At 38.9% G+C, this 19,412-nt stretch overlaps 1 protein-coding gene across 1 annotated transcript in view; it reads right to left on the minus strand.

Annotated features, from left to right (window-relative positions):
• Positions 1-19,412, minus strand: part of otog (otogelin) — a 226,232-nt gene that overhangs the window by 35,892 nt on the left and 170,928 nt on the right. The window contains 3 exon segments of the mRNA XM_072271370.1: positions 2,374-2,478; positions 10,262-10,407; positions 18,927-19,104. Coding sequence (XP_072127471.1) covers positions 2,374-2,478; positions 10,262-10,407; positions 18,927-19,104 — 429 coding nt within the window.

The raw sequence follows: 19,412 nt of genomic DNA on the forward strand, positions 1-19,412 counted from the left end.
TCTGAAGTTTAACTTGCAGGTTGAGTCAGTGGTAAGGAAGGCAAATATAATGTTAGCATTCATTTTGAGAGGACTAGAATATAATAGCAAGAGTCCTTTCCAGGACACTCCTAATGTCCTCCTTCTTCAAAAAACAGATGTCTCTTCCTCTACCATTAATGCTGCTCTCACTGGCGTCTCTTCTATTTCTCAAATATTCGTGTTCACCCCATCTTCCCGCCACCTTAACAGTGATAGTTCGTCTTGTCCTTACCTACCACCCCAAGAGCCTTTGCATCCAACACATCATTCTCCACAACTTCCAGCATCTCCAAAGAGATCCTACCACCAAACACATCTTTATCTCTCCATCTATCTCTGCTTCCGACAGGGATAACTCCCTCCATGATCCCCTTGTCCATTTGTTTCTCCCCACTAGTCTTCCTCTTGGCACTTAAAGTATCCTTGTAAGCGGCCAAAGTGCTAACCCCACCCATTCACTTCCTCCTTCACTTCCATTCAGTGCCCAAAATAATCCGGCCAAGTGAGGCAGTACTTCATCTGTGAACCTGCTGGGGTTGTCCACCTTCCAGTGCTCCCATTGCGGCCTCCTCTACATCGGTGAGACCTGTCGTAAATTGTGAAACTGCATTGTCAAGCACATCCGCTCCATTCACCAAAAGTGGAACTTCCGGTGGCCCAATATTTTTAACTCCTATTCCCATTCCATTCCAACATGTCGGTCCACAGCCTCCTCTTGTGCCTTGATAAAGCCACCCTCAGGATGGAGGAGTAACACATTATATCTGTTTGGATAGCCTCCAACTATCAATCTCTCCTTCCAGGAAAAAATTTCTCACCACCCACCCTTTTTTCTTCTACACCCCACTCTGGCATCTTACCTCTTCTCACCTGCCTATCAACTCCCCTGGTGTCCCTCCTCCTTCCCTTTCTCCTGTGGTCCATTCTCCTCTCCCATCAGATTCCTTCCTCTCCTGAGCTTGATCTCTCCTACCCGCCTGGCTTCACCAATCACCTTCCAGCTATCCTCCTTCCCCCACCCCCCCACCATTTTATCCTGGCATTGTCCCCCTTACTTTCCAGTCCTGAAGGGTATCGGCCTGAAAAGTTGACAGCTTGTTCATAATCTTGTATGCTGCCTGGCCTGCCGAGCTCCTCCAGCATTTTGTGTGTGTTGCTTTGGATTTCCAACATTTGCAGAATTTCTTGCGTTTGTGATAAAAGAGCAAGGTTGTGATGCGGATGCATTGCTTAGACCACACTTGGAGTACTGTGAGCAGTTTGGGGCACCTTATCTGAAAAAAAAGATGTGCTGGCACTGGAGATGGTCCCAAGGAGGCTCACAAGAATGATTTCAGGAAATGAAAGGATGAATATATGAGAAGTGTTTGATGGCTCTGGGCCTTTACTCACTGTAGTTTAGAAGAATGAGGGTGATCTCATTGATACCTGTCGAATATTGAAAGGCCTAGACAAGATTGGATGTGGAGAGAATGGTTCCTACAGTAGGCAAATCTAGGACTAGAGGATATATACTTAAAATAGAGAGATGTCCATCTAGATCAGAGATGTGAATCTCAGAGGGTGGTGAATCTTTGGAATTGATTGCCATAAACTGCTGTGGAGGCCAGGTTACTGAGAATATTTAAAGTGGAGATTGATATGTTCTTGGTTAGTTTTAGTATCAAAGATCACGGGGAGAGGGCAGAAGATTGGGGATCAGAGTGATTATAAATCAACAATGATGAAATGGCGGAGAAGGCTTAATGGGCCGAGTGGCCTAATTCTGCTCCTATATCTTATGGTCTTATGGAGTATGACATAAAGGAAAATCATTACAACCCTTATAGAATAACAGCCATCTTTTTTTAAATCTGTACAAAATGCATGACTTTCATATTGTTCAATTCAGTTGGGACAACATATGAAAAGACAATAAGAAAATGAACTACTAATTAAAAACTCAATGAAGATGAGGAAGATGTTTGTAACTAGTTTTAGATTGGTTTTATCATGATAATTTCATTGATAGAATTAATATTAAATTTCCAAGAATATTTCCCTTTATGCCAAACAAGAATAAATTGTAAATGCTACTCAGAGTTTAATATAGCTAGAAGCTCATTGATAAACATTTCTGCAGTATCAGCTAAGAATTATCCTATTCCTGATGGCATTTTTAATATTTATGAACCAAGACATACCCAGATTAGTACACTCTATGCACTACAATGTAGCCCATAATTAGTATTGATATTTATTAACATGAATTGTAGCTTTGCAATTGCATTAAATGAAAGAATAATGAAGAAATTCAGGAGAACATGAGGATGAATCATGTAACTAAACGTAAATTAAAGATGGTGAACTTACCCTTCTGTTCTGCTGGTCAACAATGACAATGTTTGATCCATGAGTTATATTAAGCATGGTGAGGCAGAGGTAGCTGGAGTTCACATGAGGTTGGATCATTGTGGTCTGATTAGAAAGAAACAAGATGATTAATCACCAATCTGTATTGCACACAATAACAAAATGATTTAAATTAACATTCAATGCTCATTCTCCTGATAGTTTTGCTCTTCAGACTGAAAGTTTATAAGAATTATTGAGTACCTCTGGAATAATTCCATATTTTGTGAGGGCCTACTTTCTAAATCAAATCGATACACACTTTCAGTGTCTTATTGAGCCTCTCCACAACTTGTAACCACAGGGTATTGCTTCAACTTAAAATCCACAGAACTGTCAGCTTCAGAAGAATAAAATCAAGTTCACGTTGTCAGGATCAGTATGTATGTAAGTAGTTCAATATAGAAACGCATCTGACTAAGAAAAGTGATTTTTACCACCAAAATATGGTTCTGTATTAATTGGAATAAAAAATTAAATATGCTTTATTAACTACCATATTTTTGCTGTACTAGTTTTATGTCATCTAGGCCTCATGCTTAATTTTCAAAGTTATGATAATGTTTTCGTATTCTTTGCAACAAATGTCACACCTTAACCAGTCTCAGAATGTCATTTAAATACACAGATATTCTAAGATGAACAAATAGTACCTCCTATCTAGCCTAATTATTTTTCTTTTAAAACATTCTCTTAAAAGTTCATTATTCTCTGTGCTTCTGTTACTGTGAGCAAGTTCCAGCAGTGAAGCATTCCTGTAATCCTAGACCACAATAATTTTCAAAATGTTAGCAAATTTCAAAATGAGAGATGCAGACTATTGTATTCTGTGTACAGAATACTGTGACTTTTTTTATATATTGTTTGAGTTACTAATTTTGTCAGTAGCTTATCAAGAATGCCCCAGAGTGAGAAATGCATAGTAACACCACTTATAAAATCAGAGTAAGGCTCAACGATGACCAAATGTTTGGAAATTCACACCATTAGAACAATTGCAGACCTATATAAAATACTGGTTGAAATGTAAATGAAGTTTACCTACAAGCAGCGTGCAAACAAAGTAAAAATTTTTTGGATGTCATCCTTCAGACAGGAATTTATCTCTAGTCTGACTGTAACTGCTTGCGTCAGTAGATTGGTAAATGGAGCAGAAGATCTTGTTGTGCACCCACTAACTTCACCTAATGGCATTGAATTTTTTCCATGATTACTTAGTAAACTTTTTGAGTAATTAAATCATCCCTTCCAAAATACATAAATATATAAGATACTAGAAACGTAATTTGTTGCTATGAAAGGATTTTAAAAATTATTTTATCAACTGTCTATCAAACACATAAACACATATTTAAATTTTCTCTGAAACAATCTTCAGAGAAATTCTAGACCGAATGAATAGCTGCTATCAGATTTAAAATTCATAAGTTCTTCCTACTAGAAGACCCCAAATAATATTCACAGCTTTGCAAAGTTGCAATCATTAGAAATTATGCTGAACATCGAACATAAATACAGTAGTCGTTTTTTTTCGGCTATTAAGTCTACGTGATAGGCCAAAAGCCTATCAAAGGTCAAATTCTGAATGAGTCAGGTCTGGCTTTTAGGTAATCAAAAGAGACAAACCTAATACAAAATTAGCAAAATAATTTTTGAATATCAATTCAGTAGCTTGGAGCTCCTATTTTAAGCTTTTTATTAGAGCCGAGCAGTGAAACTTCAGTAATTTGCTACAAATTACATGGTTCTATTTAAATGCAATTATAAGAATGTGTTTTACCAAGATAGATTAGATGAAGGGGGACTTAGTAGCAAATAGTTTAAACAAAATATGAAGCCTGTATAATAAACTGTGTGGATGTATATGATTTAGTTAAAGGCTTCACATTTTTTCTCATGGCAAAGTATCAAACATCCTGTCTCTTTCCACAAATATTATTAGTAGATGCATTTTAATAATCAGGACCTCCTTCAAACAGTTTTGATACATTATATCTGCGTGGCAAAGATATTTAGTAACAGGCAATTAAAGACTAATTTGTGCCATGGACCAGGTGTTCTTGATAAGTAAACACATAATTAATCTAACGATGATTGGATTAGTTTGGATTGGCTCAGTTCTGGTTCTGGTGAGATCCATAATTTCTTTCTAAAAATCTAGTGAACTAAAATTTTTGAACCATCATGTAATAAAGATTTATTGCCTGGAATAGTTCAGTCATTTTTTTTTAGAAATTCAACCAGGCATTTTTTACTATGTGGATAGGACAATTTGTGCACTGATTATAGATATAATAGCAATTATTCCAAGGGCAATACTCTTTTAGAAATTAGTTTGAATTGTTTCAAGGTCTATTCACCATTGCATACTCACAACCCAAACAAGTCACAACTACTTATTAGCTTCCCCTCCACACCATCTCCCATCACAAATCTGCCTCAATCCTCCCCCTCACGATAAAACACCAATTCATTATCCTCATTTGCACTGACGTGCCCACCTCAACTCATGGGTCCAGCCTGAACGATTCCAATCCATCAATCTCCCAAACTGACACACAAATTGCCCTTGAGCCCAGAGCTTAACAGGCCCCTTCAGAGAGCCATTAAGACTGAATCATATTACTCTGGATCTAACTTACATGACCATGAGACCATAAGACATAGGAGCAGAATTAGGCCACTTGGCCCATCAAGTCTGCTCTGTCATTCCATCATGGCTGATTTATTAGCCATTCTCCTATAAGATCATAAGAAATAGGAGCAGATTGTTGAGCAGACTGGTGAATACAACACATTTATTTCACCTGAAGGACAATAGTAAACCTGTTTCATGAGCAACATCACTAATGCTCAATTGATATACAAATTTCCCAGCTACCAAGGTGGGAATATCAAACTCATTTGTAGATATCATCCATGGCTAAACTAGTAGCATATTAATGAAAACTCAACAATATGATGTAGGTGCAATTTCATCTTCTTCCACTCACAGTTATCATATACATTTAACTCCCAGATAGCACCATGGTCCTGGAGGGTCACTGCTTCATTTTGACTGTGCACTGTACTAGTTATGGTTGAAATGACAATAAAAGCGACTTGACTTGACTGTGAAACCCAATTTTAATTTTGAGGGGGAAATTACCGTCATGATATAATGGTTTTCTTCAAACAATTTTTGAATGTTTTGCAACACAGTGCCTTGTAAAAGTATTCAGCCCCCAACTCTTTGATCACATAAATAAGTACTACAAACAGGGATATTGACGAATTTAATGGAGAATTTTTATTTGTTAATCACATGCTTCTTTTTTGCAGTAGAGTGCAAAAAGCAGGGAAAATTGTAAAGCATGAAAAAACAAAAAATTCAAAAACTGAAATATCAGCATTTCAAAAGTATTCATCCCCCTTTGCTCAGTATTTAGTCAAACCACCTGTAGCAGGTATTACAGCCAGTAGTCTTTTTGAATAAATCTCTATTAGTTTTTCACAATGTAGCCGAGCAAGATTTGCCCAATCCTCCTTGCAAAATTGCTCAAGCTGAGTCAGATTAGTTGGGGAGCAGCAGCGGACAGCAATCTTGAGGTCTTGTCAAAGATGTTTCATTGGGTTAAGGTCAGGACTCTGACTGGGCCACTTAAGGATGTCAATTTTCTTCATGTGAAGCTACTCTACGGTTCCTCTGGTAGTACGCTTTGGGTTAATGTCCTGTAAAGATGAATGTTCTCCCCAGTTTAAACTTTCTGGCAGGGGCAAGTGGGTCGTTAATCTAGGATCTCTCTGTATTTTGCAGCATTAATCCTCCCATCAATCCTCAGCAGATTTCCAGTCCCTGCTGCTGAAAAGGATCCCCATAGTATGATATTACCTCAATCATACTTTACAATAAGGATAGTATTACCTGGCTGATATGCAGTTTTAGACTTATGCCACATGTACCACTTAGTCTTGAGGACAATCAGCCACTTTAGTCTCATTTGACCACAAGACCTTCTTCTACATCTTCATAGTATTTTCTAAGTGACTCTTTTCAAAGGCTTTGCAAGCAAGGATATGCTTTTTTTTTTAGCTAGGGCTTCTTCATTGCCACTCTTTCATATAAATATCCTTTCTGTGAAGGCCTCAGAGATTGTGAAGCCATGAACTTCATCTCTAGCTGCAACAACTGACTTCTGCAGCTCAATCAGAGTGACTGTTGGTGTCACTGTAGCCTCTCTTACAGCTGCCAGTCTTTGTGAGTGACTAGGTTTAGAGCGGCGGGTTGACCTAGTCAGTGTGGCTGTGGTTTTATATTTTTTACACTTTCTCATGATGGACTGCACTGAGCTCTGAGTTATGTTCAGCAGCTTTGAGATAGTCCCATATCCTTCCCAGATTTGTGCTTCTCTATTATCATGTCTTTGACCTAACTTGAACATTCTTTGCCTTCATTTTGGTTTGGTCTGCTGAAAATCTACCATACAATTGGACCTTACAGAGAGAGGCAGTATTTATTCAGTTGATCCTCCAATTTTATACATCAACAAATTGGGTGAGTTGCTCAGATAATATACAGTATTGCACCTGAGGAAAGTTAGTGTAGTAATTACAAAGCGGATGAATACTTTTTCAGCCTCACAATTTTGATTTTTAATTTTTGGTAAAATGTTGGAAATGATTTGTAGCTCACCGAGCTGGTTTGTTAGCTTGCAGATGTTTCATAACCCAGCTAGGCAATATCATCAGTGCAACTTCGAACAAAATGTGGGTGATCTACGTTGTTCGTCTCTTATGTGTCCTGTGATTAGTCCGTTTGTCTGTGGGTGTGTGTGTGGGTATCTGTGCCATTTCTATTGGTTACCGGTAGGTAGGATTAACGTCGTCCTCATTGATTGACACGTGTAATCAGGTGTGAATTGGCTCTTGGCTTTGGACTGACTACTTGATGCTGAAGTGGGATATAAACTGTTATCATCTAATTGGATTTTAACGAACCAATCGCAAATTACATATACAGTAACCAATAGAAATGGCCCATATACCCCACCCCCCCCACACCCACACACAAACGGACTAATCACAGGACACATAAAAGACGAACAATGTAGATCACCAGCACTTCATTCGAAGTTGCACTGATGATGTTGCCTAGCTGGGTAACGAAACTTCTGCGAGCGAACAAACCAGCTTGGCAAGGCACTCAACAACAATTTTTAGTAAATTTTGACGGGTTTTGGAATTTTACTTTTGATGTGACATGATGCAAAATGGTAAGCTCAAAATTCATACTTCAATATATTTTAAATTTAGAAAATGAGCAAGTAAAACATGAAAATAGTTGTGAGGACTGAATACTTTCACAAAGCATCATATATCAGCCAACAGTATATACCAGACTCTTCTTTTAAGATGTATCTGAAAATTCATTGCTTTCACTGTCTATATTATCTGTTTTCAGATTTGGAAACAGGGGCATCCACATGCACGAGTCATAGAGCTATAGAGCACAGAAAAAGACCTTCCAGTCCAACTCATCCAAGTCAGCCATACTGGCTACCTGAGCTAGTACCATTTACCTAAGTTTGGTCCATATCCCTCCAAAAATTTCCTCTCCATATACAGGTCCAAATGTACTTTAAATGTTTTAATTGTCCCTGCTTCCACTACTGCCTGTGGCAGTTCATTACATACACTCAACACCCTCTACATAGAAAACTCCACTTTAAATCTTTCCCTTCTCACCTCAAAGAATGGATCATGGTTTCTATTTTTTTCCTACTAAGTCTAATTTTCATTATTTAGGTTTCATTTAAATAGTGACAGTAAGTTGCAGGAACCAATCATGCGTGTTCAAGCATTGCTTGTGGGTGGGCATGGGTTCATAATGGGTGGGAGCGGCTGGAGTGGGTACTGTATGGCTAACCTGAGCCTAAACTTGGTACTTCGGTATATTCAAAGCTCAGTTTGTTAGATTCAGATGTGCTCATGTGTCCAAGAGACCCAGTAGTGCCACTAGTAGAGAGCTGACTCACAGCTCCAGCAGCCTGGGCTCACTCCTGACTTCTGGTGCTGTCTGTGTGTTTGCATGTTGTTCTCCAGCTGTGTGGATTCCCTCAAATTGTTCTGGTTCCCTCCTACATCCCAAAGGCTGGCTACTGTAAATTGCTCTCTCTGGTCAGATCAGCAATAAAATCTGGGGTGGGGGAATGCTTAAAGGAGAATAAAATGAAATTGTTGTACAATTAGCATAAATACATGTTAGCAAGAATTTAGTGGGCCCAAGAGCCTGTTTTCAAAAACACAAGAGATTCTGCAGGTGCTTGAAATCCAGAATAACACACATAAAATGCGGAAGGAACTCACAGGTCAGGCAGGATCTAAGACAAGGGTTCCCAACTTCTTCTTATGCCATGGACCCCTTCCATTAACTGAGGGGTCCATAGACCCCAGGTTGGGAACTCCTGATCTAAGCAGAGGAATAAACAATTGATGTTTCCAGCCAAGACTCTTCATCAAGACTGGAAAGGAAGGGGGTGGAAGCCAAAATAAGATGGTTGGGGATGGCAAGGAGTACAAGCTGGTAGGTGATAGGTGAATCCAGATGGGGATGGTGGGGGGAATGAAGTGAGAAGCAGAGAGGTGATAGGTGGAAAAGGTAAAGTGCTGAAGAAGAAGGAATCTGATAGGAGTGGAGAGTGGACTATGCTTCAGTTTTGCACCTATCTTCATGCTGTGTGGTTCCAAATCATTGCTTAGGTAGTTCTATTGTTTGCATTTCACCACATCATGGAGGTGAAACATCATTAATCTTGATATGAAATCACATATCACTGGGAATTTTGATTCATTCTCCCCAGTTGTTGAGATTGGGGGCTGGTGGGATAATAGAAAATATTTACAACTAGATTTTTTACTTAAAAATGTGAGCACTAGATATTATCAGACACATCAATTTCCCTTTGTTAAAGGCAAGAACAGTGGACATGAAGCATTGGAATTTACTAATATTTACAAATTATCCACATAGAGATCTTTATTCACAAATACATGCTTCAAAATGGGAAACTGAATTTTATTTCTCTACTTTTTATAAAACTAGATAAAGAACTGTTGACAAGAGCAATAGTATTCTGCTACTAGAAATCTAAAGCCCTACAAGATAATTGGTTTGACCCCTAATATTATATATATATATTTATTTATTTATTTTATCTAGACTAGTTGGACAGTGGTGTAATACAAATCATCTCATGTCCCCAAGGGGAATATAAACAAACAGGAATCATGCTAGAAAATGTGCATCAGTGAATACTGGGTGCAAACAGTGTGCAAAGATTTTGACTGAGTGAGAGATCTGGGTTAGCCATGATGCTCCACTGGAATTATGAAGTCTGCCAGCACTCATTGTCTAGATTAAAGGACTAAGAATGTTCAAATAAATTGGGTTTTGCAGAATTCATGGGAATGCTTTACGCCACCTGCACAGAAAGAGAAATATTTGCCAAAATGAATGTCAGTGTTTCCAATAGTTATGAAGATAATGAAAAATATAAACACTGCAGAAGTTTTAAAATGAACCAGCTGCAAATTACCTCCAACTAAGGCAAATGGATTATATTCATGCTCATATTTTTTTTCCTTTAACGAATAGCAGCGCTGTAACACAGCCCTGAAATATTAAAATAGATGCTGAAGAATTTATCTGATTGAACTTGGCCAGCAAATGCTCTTGATTAAAGTTAGATAATTCTGTTGAATGATGCAGGATAATTAATAATTAGAAAGATGTCGTGATTCAGACAACCTTGTACTTTATGCTGTGAAGTAACATGGACTCTCAGGGGTTTATATTATCTTGAACACTTACCATCTGGTTGTTGAGACATTCGCTGATCCCAATAACAATAGTTTCATTTGCCGTGGAAGCAATAACGTATGATGCAGCTCCAGAAATGCCAAAACTACTTCCATCAAAAGTAATTATGTGTAGATTGGCAAGAATAGAACATCGACCTACAAAAGTTAATTAGCTCACACTGTAATTAAAACTAGTTTCCAAAACTCAGGAAACCTGAGCTTCAAAGAACACTGAGAAGGAGCAGCTCTAGTAGTGACTGACACTCTGACATCACGCACAAATCACATTATCATTCTCATGAAAAGTTAAATGCGTAAAACTGAGATTACTAACTTTTAACAGAAACTTTCCAAACTTCTATTTACAACAAAAAACATCACATGTAAACACATTATGCAACAAGACAAGTTTCTGCAATGATTGATTTATAACATGGAAAATACGTAACACATAAGAGAAATTGTCATCATTTCTTCTACTCCTTATTCATGGGTATTGACTTGCCTCTTGTTCCCAAGTCGGAAAGAATGGCAGTGATGCAAAAATAGAAGGATATGACCCACTGGGATGCAGGCCTGCTGACTGAGGCATCTACAAAGGATAAATTTGGCTTCCTCCAGTTCCTTGAAAAACTGTTGAGCAACAGGAGTGAGCATAGAGAGAGGACAACAGGGCCCTCTTTTATATCCCTTTGCCCCACCATTCACTAACCTCAAAATATTTCTTCACCTCTTTAAAGACTTGTATGCAAATGTATAATATGCACACATTGAACAGAATACTGAAATAGTTGGCCTAATTTAAATCCTTGCACATACAGTAGTTCTCAGAGGAGTTCTTCTGGCAAGAAAAATATGAGTGGGCCATACCTCATACAGGTAAGGGGTTGCACAGGTGTTTGATTCAGTTTTATGAAGCAGATATGCTGCCAAGGTTAAGATTGGCGTAACTGTGTATGAACAGAAACTATTTTCAATGACTTGGGGAAACTGAAGATATCTACATTCTTTTTCACTTGGTTAGAGAAAAAATACTTTAAGATTAATAAAATGTTTCGTATTTTACTTTCTATTGAGACTTTCTACTGTAGTCAAGGACCTTTATGTTCACCGTTCAATGTTCAACAAAAGTTTAAATGTCAATCATCAAATTAATATGAGATGGAGGCCCCTTACAGCCAGGTGGTCCATACAAGACAATTATGGCAGTCTCTGTATAGCTTCTGTTTATTTTATACTTTGCCAAGTAATTTGGTGCATTTCCAAATAGCATTTTTTACTTCAAAAAACTAACTAGGAAGGTTTGGATTTTCATTACTGTTTCATTCCTTTTTGTGGATCACAGAGAAATCCATTTTTAGATAAAAAGAGAATAGAAGGGAATTTTTGTTGATTCTATCCTTCAATTACTTCTCCTCAGAATTCATAACAATACGCACCAAGTGCAAGTAAAGTAATTTTTCCCTTAATGTATATACATTAGATTGTGGCTAATTGGGACACATCAGGACCAGTATATTTTGGCCTAATTAAGTGGCTGCCCCAATTAGCTGACGTTTCATGAAAATAGTTTAAAAAGTATGAAAAAGATAAACTACTGTTTAATTGAGTAACAAATTATGTATTTAAATGAAATACAGAATAAATTAGAACACTACCAGTACTACTGTATCCAATGATGACAGGAAGCCTGTCTGGGAGAGTTCTTAATTAGAAAGGCCTTGCACTCTGGCAGTTCCACTCTCTTGACCTCGGAAGTTCAGGTACAGTGATATGAGTGGATGTCGCAACCGGGGTCTTCCCTGGTTGCAGAGGATAACCATGACGACTTCTGCGCCTCATCATACCCTTCATTCTCCACATAGCGTTGCAGAACTGCCACCCTGCCCATTGAATCTCACTGTAGACCTCATCTGCCCAGTCCACCAAAGCTGACTTCACATGCTAGGACAGACATGTACCTTTCTCATTTGTTTCTGACCACAGGTGTTGTTCGTGTGGAGTTTGTACTTTCTCCCTGTGGGTGTGTAACTTTCCCTCAGGTGCTCTGGTTTTCCCCCCCACATCCTACAGGTGTGTTGGTGGGTAAACTGCCCCTGAGGTTGGCTGGTGGTTATGGGGCAAAGTTCCTTTGTTTCTATTTGACCTGATGAAATTGAATGTAGAATTAATATTGTGGAGGCCAAGGGCTGCGCCTTCTCTCCTGTATACCACTGTGATGATGCAACAAAATACAGACATTTTCTGGGCTTATGCATCAGTGCAAAAGATACAGTACCCTTGTATAACTTCCACTTTGGTTTCTCAAAGGATGTTGTCAATACCCAGACACTGAGCAGCAAATTCTGTCCATATAATTCATTACATCTTTGGTGACACCCAAAGCAACCATGCTTTACTGTCATAACACTGAAATGGAACTTCTGTGAGGCAAATCCATAACTTAATTTCCTTCTTTTGCTCTTACTTAGTATTGAATCAAAGTGACTCTTTCCAATGAACCAAAGTCCCAAAACTTAAGTTTAACTCTCCATTTCTTTAGTACTATCTCTTCAATATCCTCCAAGAAACCTTCAAGGTCAGTCCTCCAAAGACCTCTCCAATGACCAACCCTCATATTTCCCCAGTCGCCCTTCCATGCTTTCTCAGCAATCCAGCATAAAACCACAATTCTCATTCTCCTTTACAAGAAACTTTTCACCACCTCAACTGAACTTGACCTCAGTACCATTACAGTACACTTTCAGTTAGGGAAAAATTGCAAGCCTTTTCAGTTGAAGTACTTATTGCACTCTGTTACTTTGCACTATAGCAAATCAATTGTCTCCTCCAGACTTTGAAACTTCTTTGACTAAATTTCTTTCAAAACTGTGCAACTGTTAGGGAGTATTCTGCAGTTATGTGGATATAACAGATATTAATTAAGCAGTTCTTACTGTAAATGTAAATATGGTCAGGTTCAGGATGCTTTCAATTAGCCTTCAGTTCTTATTGCGAATTGCAAGCAGTAAATTGAAATTCAATTGGCCTACAGACTAAGAGATTGCAGATGCAACAGCCAAACATTAAGACGATGAGGTTGTGTTATTTGGCTTGCATTGAACTAGGCAACATGGCTAAATTATTTGCACCAGTTTGACTTGGGTGCAAGCTGGCAGATCAAACAAATGTTGTCTCTTAGCATTTCTAAGGTAGACACAGTATAGACAATCAATAGTTTTTGTGTACTCTGAGACAGTCCTGACAACATTAATTTTGAGTGTCTGGGTCTATGTTGTCAGAAGTTTTTAGAATATTTGTGTTAATTAATTTCTCCAAAATGTGCTTGGATCTTCAGAGTTATCTTATCAATTACAATGTGTTTCCACTTTGTACTTAAAAGGAACCATTTGCCACTCCAAAGTATTGAAGTAAACAATCTCATTGTAATTGTTGAAGTTGTATTGAATTAGCTACTGTATTTTTGATCTTAGCATACAAAAATGTGGTGTACCTTTGGTTTGTAAGCCTCTACCAAGAGTGACTCCAAAATATTGCCTGCCTGTTTTGATGAATAGAATCTTCTATATCACCAGCTTCACGTCTCAGCAGTGACTTCAATCACTGTTGCAACATTTGGGGGCTTGTCCGGGATACATCCGTGATGCACTATGTATTTAGTGACTTCAGCATTCTAAAGGGGTGAGTTTTTTTTTTAAGAGTAACACAAATACTTAGATCTGTTTAGTTCAACAACCACTTAATCACGGGGTATCAAAGGATACAGCAGAGAGCTGAACTGATAGATATAAAAGTGTGGTGTTTGTGTAAAGAACCAGCTGGATAGCTTGTCAAGTCAAGACCACCAGTTGCAAAAGGTGACTATTCACCATTCAGGATGCCAGAGGTGCATGAATATTCATTTGGTGGGCAAGAGATTTAATGCAGCGTGGCTACTGAGAACACTTGGATAACATAGGAGATACCATTCAGGATTCCAGAGGGTGCATGTATTGCTTGGGGAATTGCTTGTGTGTGTTTGACTGTGTGTAGGAAAACCTGAGAATCAAAGCCTAAGATGGGTGATGGTGCAGAAATATTTAACTTTTTACATAAAAGGGATACAGCAACATCATAGGCTCAAATGAAGAGGGAGGGAACTCACAAAGTATATACTCCATAAACCTGAGAAGATTGAACAGGGAATGGACAAAGCTGGGTGGGTTAAGATCTGGAGCCTGGAGGAACAATGGCAGTGGTGGAAAAGCCAATCAAAGAGGAGGAGAGATAAAGCAGCAGTCATTCTATGCCATGTGTTTTGCAAGAGAGAACAAAGTGCCTGGAATCACAGTGTAGAAATAGCAGAGTGGCAGAAGGAAAGGGATGAATACAGGGAAGGGCAAGGCAGTGTACAAGTAGAGCTGGACAGATTGAGACAACAGTTGGAACATTGACAGGGAGAGAGAGAGAGGTGGTTGAAAAACAAGTAGAATAATTTGAACAGTACAAAAATGAATTAGTCGGAGATTTGGGCAGGCTGAGAGCCAAATGGGATAAGGCCCAGCATGTGGGTGCTCACTAGGCAACAGCCAAGGGAATAATTGCTGAGGAAAGTGGTGAGGTAAATTAGGAAATGATGGACCAGGGAGTTGACTCATGGAAAAGTACCCACAAACAGGAGAGGTCATACCCAGTACTGCCTGTTGTATGGCACTTATAGAGACCAGGTAATGACAGGCTCAGAACCCCAATGATCCCAGCCAGCCACTCACACACATCACCACCACCCACAAGCCCTTCACCCCAAGGGAACAGCAGAGCATTGTATCTGAACTGCCCTCACTTAGAGTTACATGGCAATGCAGAATTTTGGCATAGGTTAGAAGAAATTATCAAAACCCACTAAGTGTACTCCAAAGACATGCACATATTGGTTAAAGCTAAATGCCTGAAAAATACATGGAACGGTGTGAACCCAGGGTGCAGGATGGATCACAAGCAACTAGTGTGAGTGCTGGCAATGAGGAAAGATATTGGAACTTTAAGGAAGAAGTGAGGCAGTGATTTGGATGAGAGAAGAGTAACTGGGGAACGATAATGTCAGTTGTCAGAATGCCGATGAACCTGCCGTGGACAATGCAGAGTGAAAATACCAGGCCTATAAAGAATACTCAGGGCCAGGCAATCCCAGGAGTGATGATATAGTCTTTCAGAAAATGCTCAAGGAAGGGCTGAGCTCAGCCAACCAGGTTTTAGAATTGGGGATACTGATGGGATACATCTACTCCACAATAGTTTCCTGGACCAGGGAAATAGATGAAGACAGAGGGAAGAGGAGTGTAGTGGATGTAGCTGTTGTGAAGATGCAGGGAACTTGCTTTGTTTACCACCGACCAGGGTACTTAGTGAGGGACTGCCACGCTAGATATATAAGGGCAGTGGAGGCAATATGTGACAGCTGTGGTCTCCCAAGCCACAGTTGGAGATGGTGTCCTAACGGGAAGGAGTCATGAGAGTCACCCACCAAGACACGTAGAGACCATAATGGAACCTAAGTCCCCAACACTAATGGCACCCACTCTGCCTAATCTGATTTTTGACAGATTATAGGACTTGTAAAGGCGGCACCCAAATCAGACGAACAGCCCTTATTGCCAGTGCTGGTTACACATGGATGTACACAACAGTACTGTTAGAGGGCTAGCAATGTGATACGTTAGTGGACACAGGGACACAGAGGGGGTGCTCTGAAGTATAGCAAAGGAATTGAAACAACAGGTATACTGAAGGAGACCTCTTCGATCACCAACTCATGCACGTGGCCAGTAACAAAGCCGTATGGATCCTACAGGCTGACAATAGATTACACTGCACTCAATAAGACTACACAACAATGGCATCCCATTGTGGCCAGCTCAGCCACAACCCTTAATAGCCTCTCCCCAGCACACAGGATATTCACAGTCCTAGACATTCCCAATGGATTCTGGGGGGTTGCCATTAGCTTCTGAGTCTCAGGACCAATTTGCTTTCAACTTAGAGGTATACTAAGCAGCAATTATGGGTTTGTACAATATTAAAATACTCAAATCTCATGTGATAGAGTGTAATATTTTCAGGAGATTATACAGCATGAGGAAGTTGTAAGTACCCTAAGTAATTTGACTGTTTGCTATGATGCTATACAGTTCTGCACAAAAGTCTTAGCCACATTTATATAGCTAAGTGTCTCTGACTTTTGTATGGTACTGCAGTAATTTTACGTATTGCACTGTACTGCTGCCACAAAAAAAATCATGACATACATGGGTGATGATAAACCTGACTCTTATATGGACTAAGAGTGGGAAGGGGGCAGGGAGAGGAGAATCATGATTGGGAAAAGGGTAAGGGAGAAAGGAGGGAGCGGGAAGCACCAGAGTGACATACTGTAATGATCAATAAACCAACTGTTTGGAATCAAATGACCTTAACTGGTGTGTCAGGAGTGTGTGTGTCTCTGCCTGCACTACCGCCCGCCTCAACTCTCCTTTTCTGTCACCTCTCCCATGCCTCTCCCATAGCACTCCACCCTTACCATTCCCAACATCCTTTGCACCCACCAGATTCACAAACTCGCTCTCCATTCCTCATTGACATATACTGTACTGTGCAAAATTCAGGAGTATTCTGGATTTACGTGGATATATGTAGCAGATATTAATCCAAACAAGAACAAATTGAAACAAGCCTTGAACTTGCAATTAGCCTTCAGTTCTTATTGTAAGCAATATATTGAAGTTCAACTGGCTCACAGACTAAAAGATTACATATGCAACAGTCAAATGTTAAAGCAATGGGGTTGTGTTAATTGACTTGCATTAAATCAAGACAATATGATTAAGTTATTTGCACCATTGTGACTTGAGTTCAAGCTGGTAGACCAGACAGGTGTTGTCACTTAGCATATCAAACATGTCTCTTCGTCATCAGAAGTTTTTAGATTATTTGTGTTAATTAGTTTCTCTCAAAGCTGTTTGGACCTTCAGAGGTGCCTTATCAATTATAATTTACTTCCACTATGTGTCTCAGAGGAACGATTTGTCATCCCAAAGTATTAAAGTACACAATGTCATTGTAACCATTAAAATTGTAATGAGTCACCTACTGTTACCTTTGATCTTAAGGGTACAAAAATGTGATGCACAGTACCTATGGGTTTGTGAGCCTCTACCAATAGTGTCTCCAGACTGATGCCTGTTTGTTGTGATGAATAAAGACTTCTATATCACTAGCTTCAGCGTCTCTCCAATGACTTCAATCACATTCACAACATTACACACTTCATTTTTTAACTAATAACTTTCAGTAACAAATGCATCTGGCAGCTTGTGATGAATTGAATGATAAATAAATTTTAATGCTGATAATAAAATGTTTTGTAAGAGGCTAACAGCAATATACAAGAGTATTGGCCTTATACTCAAAATCCACAAAACAAAGACCCCATCCATGCCTCTACTGCACAACATTGCCTTAGGAGAACAAAGGCTCTACATATGACTCTGGAAAATAAAATAAGCCATTTCTCATAATCCGAGAGCACAGATAGACATAAATGATGAAATTCATCATCATCATCTTTGGTGCATAGCACAATCTTCAATAAGCTAAGTAAAAGAGTATCTGAAGATCAAAACTTCAGAGCTCATGATCTACCAGATATTTGATTTTCCTGTCCTTCCAGATCTTCCCAGGACCTCAACTACCTTCAGCAGGCACCTTAAGACAATGAAAAAAAAAAGAACAATGTGATTTCTGTAAAATCTTCCAATGCCACTAGAAGTATAAGTAAACCATTGATGGCATCCACTCCCAGCCAATATCCCAAATCCCTAGAATCCGATTACATTCAGTTGGCTGCACTGGACAGTTTGCATCACTAGCATGCCTGACAGCACATTCCAAAACAGACATTCTATTCAGAGCTCTGTCATGTGAAGACTTTACCAGGAAGAGGATGCACTGATAGCCTCTTTGAAATCATGTAACATCTTCTCTGCTTCTTGGAAATCCTGGCCCACGAGTGCACAAGGGTGAACAAAGAGCATTCAGGATGATAGAATGTCAAGTCCATGCATCAGACCCACTCAGAAGTCTTGGTGAATGCTGCAAGAATCATACAATCTCAAAATTACCCACCCACCTCATCAGTTCTACCTGTGAAAGAGTCGACACTCCCATGCTGAGCTTAACAGACACTTTAGAAACCGGAAAAGTGGAATATAAGCAAGAGATCCTTGATTATGGGTATTCCTTAAGCAATCAACACAGAAGTTATTTTTCTATATCACCGTAGAAAAGAACTGAGAAAAAAATAATGCTACAGGTTGTTAACAAGTTCCCTTTTCATAAAGTATTGACAAAAAATCATTAGGTGGGGAGTTTCTGCTGACAAATGTTATTAGTAATTTCACTGTAATTATTAGAAATATTTTTATGATCTAACAAAGGTTTTATTTACAAAGTATTTTAGGTTAATAATATAATTTAGTGGAATCAGAAATAGATGTTTAGAATAGAAATGAGTAAGGTAAGTCCACTTGTTGGGTATTTTGATAATCTAAAGTGGGAGTAACAAAATAAGTTATCTTCTATTTTGTGATCTGACCAGGTCTTACTAAAATAAAGCTTTATCACAAAGTCAGATATCTTACATGGACATTCCCACTGTGGACAACACTTATCAGTGTTCACCTGCACAGCAAATCCCAGGAGGTCACAAGTGGGTGGAATAACAAGGTAAGGACAATGATGGGATCTATTGATTTGAATTACTTCCCCCTCCACACAGGTTTGGGTGATGCATTCATCTACATCCTGTGGAAATTGAATCTGCAAAACATTTGAAAGGAAACAGATTATGTTGCGTGAAAAGCTGTATTGAAGCAATATATCTCATCATTTATATTGTCAATGGACAACGGACACAATAGCAAGATGAATGGAAAAATAAATTACATGCTCTTAGGCTTAAGCAACAAAGGTGATATAATAACAAACACTAAAATTTATATTGTGTTAACAAAGGAGGCATTTCCTGGCATCTGTTGAAACGTTACCACAAAGAAAAGGCGACAAGTCATATTAAGTGAAGGTAGGGAAGGTGATAAATGAAGGTCAGATGTGGTGAAGATAGTCAG

The sequence above is a fragment of the Mobula birostris genome, chromosome 11, assembly GCF_030028105.1.
Source record: "Mobula birostris isolate sMobBir1 chromosome 11, sMobBir1.hap1, whole genome shotgun sequence".
Taxonomy (NCBI): Eukaryota; Metazoa; Chordata; class Chondrichthyes; order Myliobatiformes; family Myliobatidae; genus Mobula; species Mobula birostris.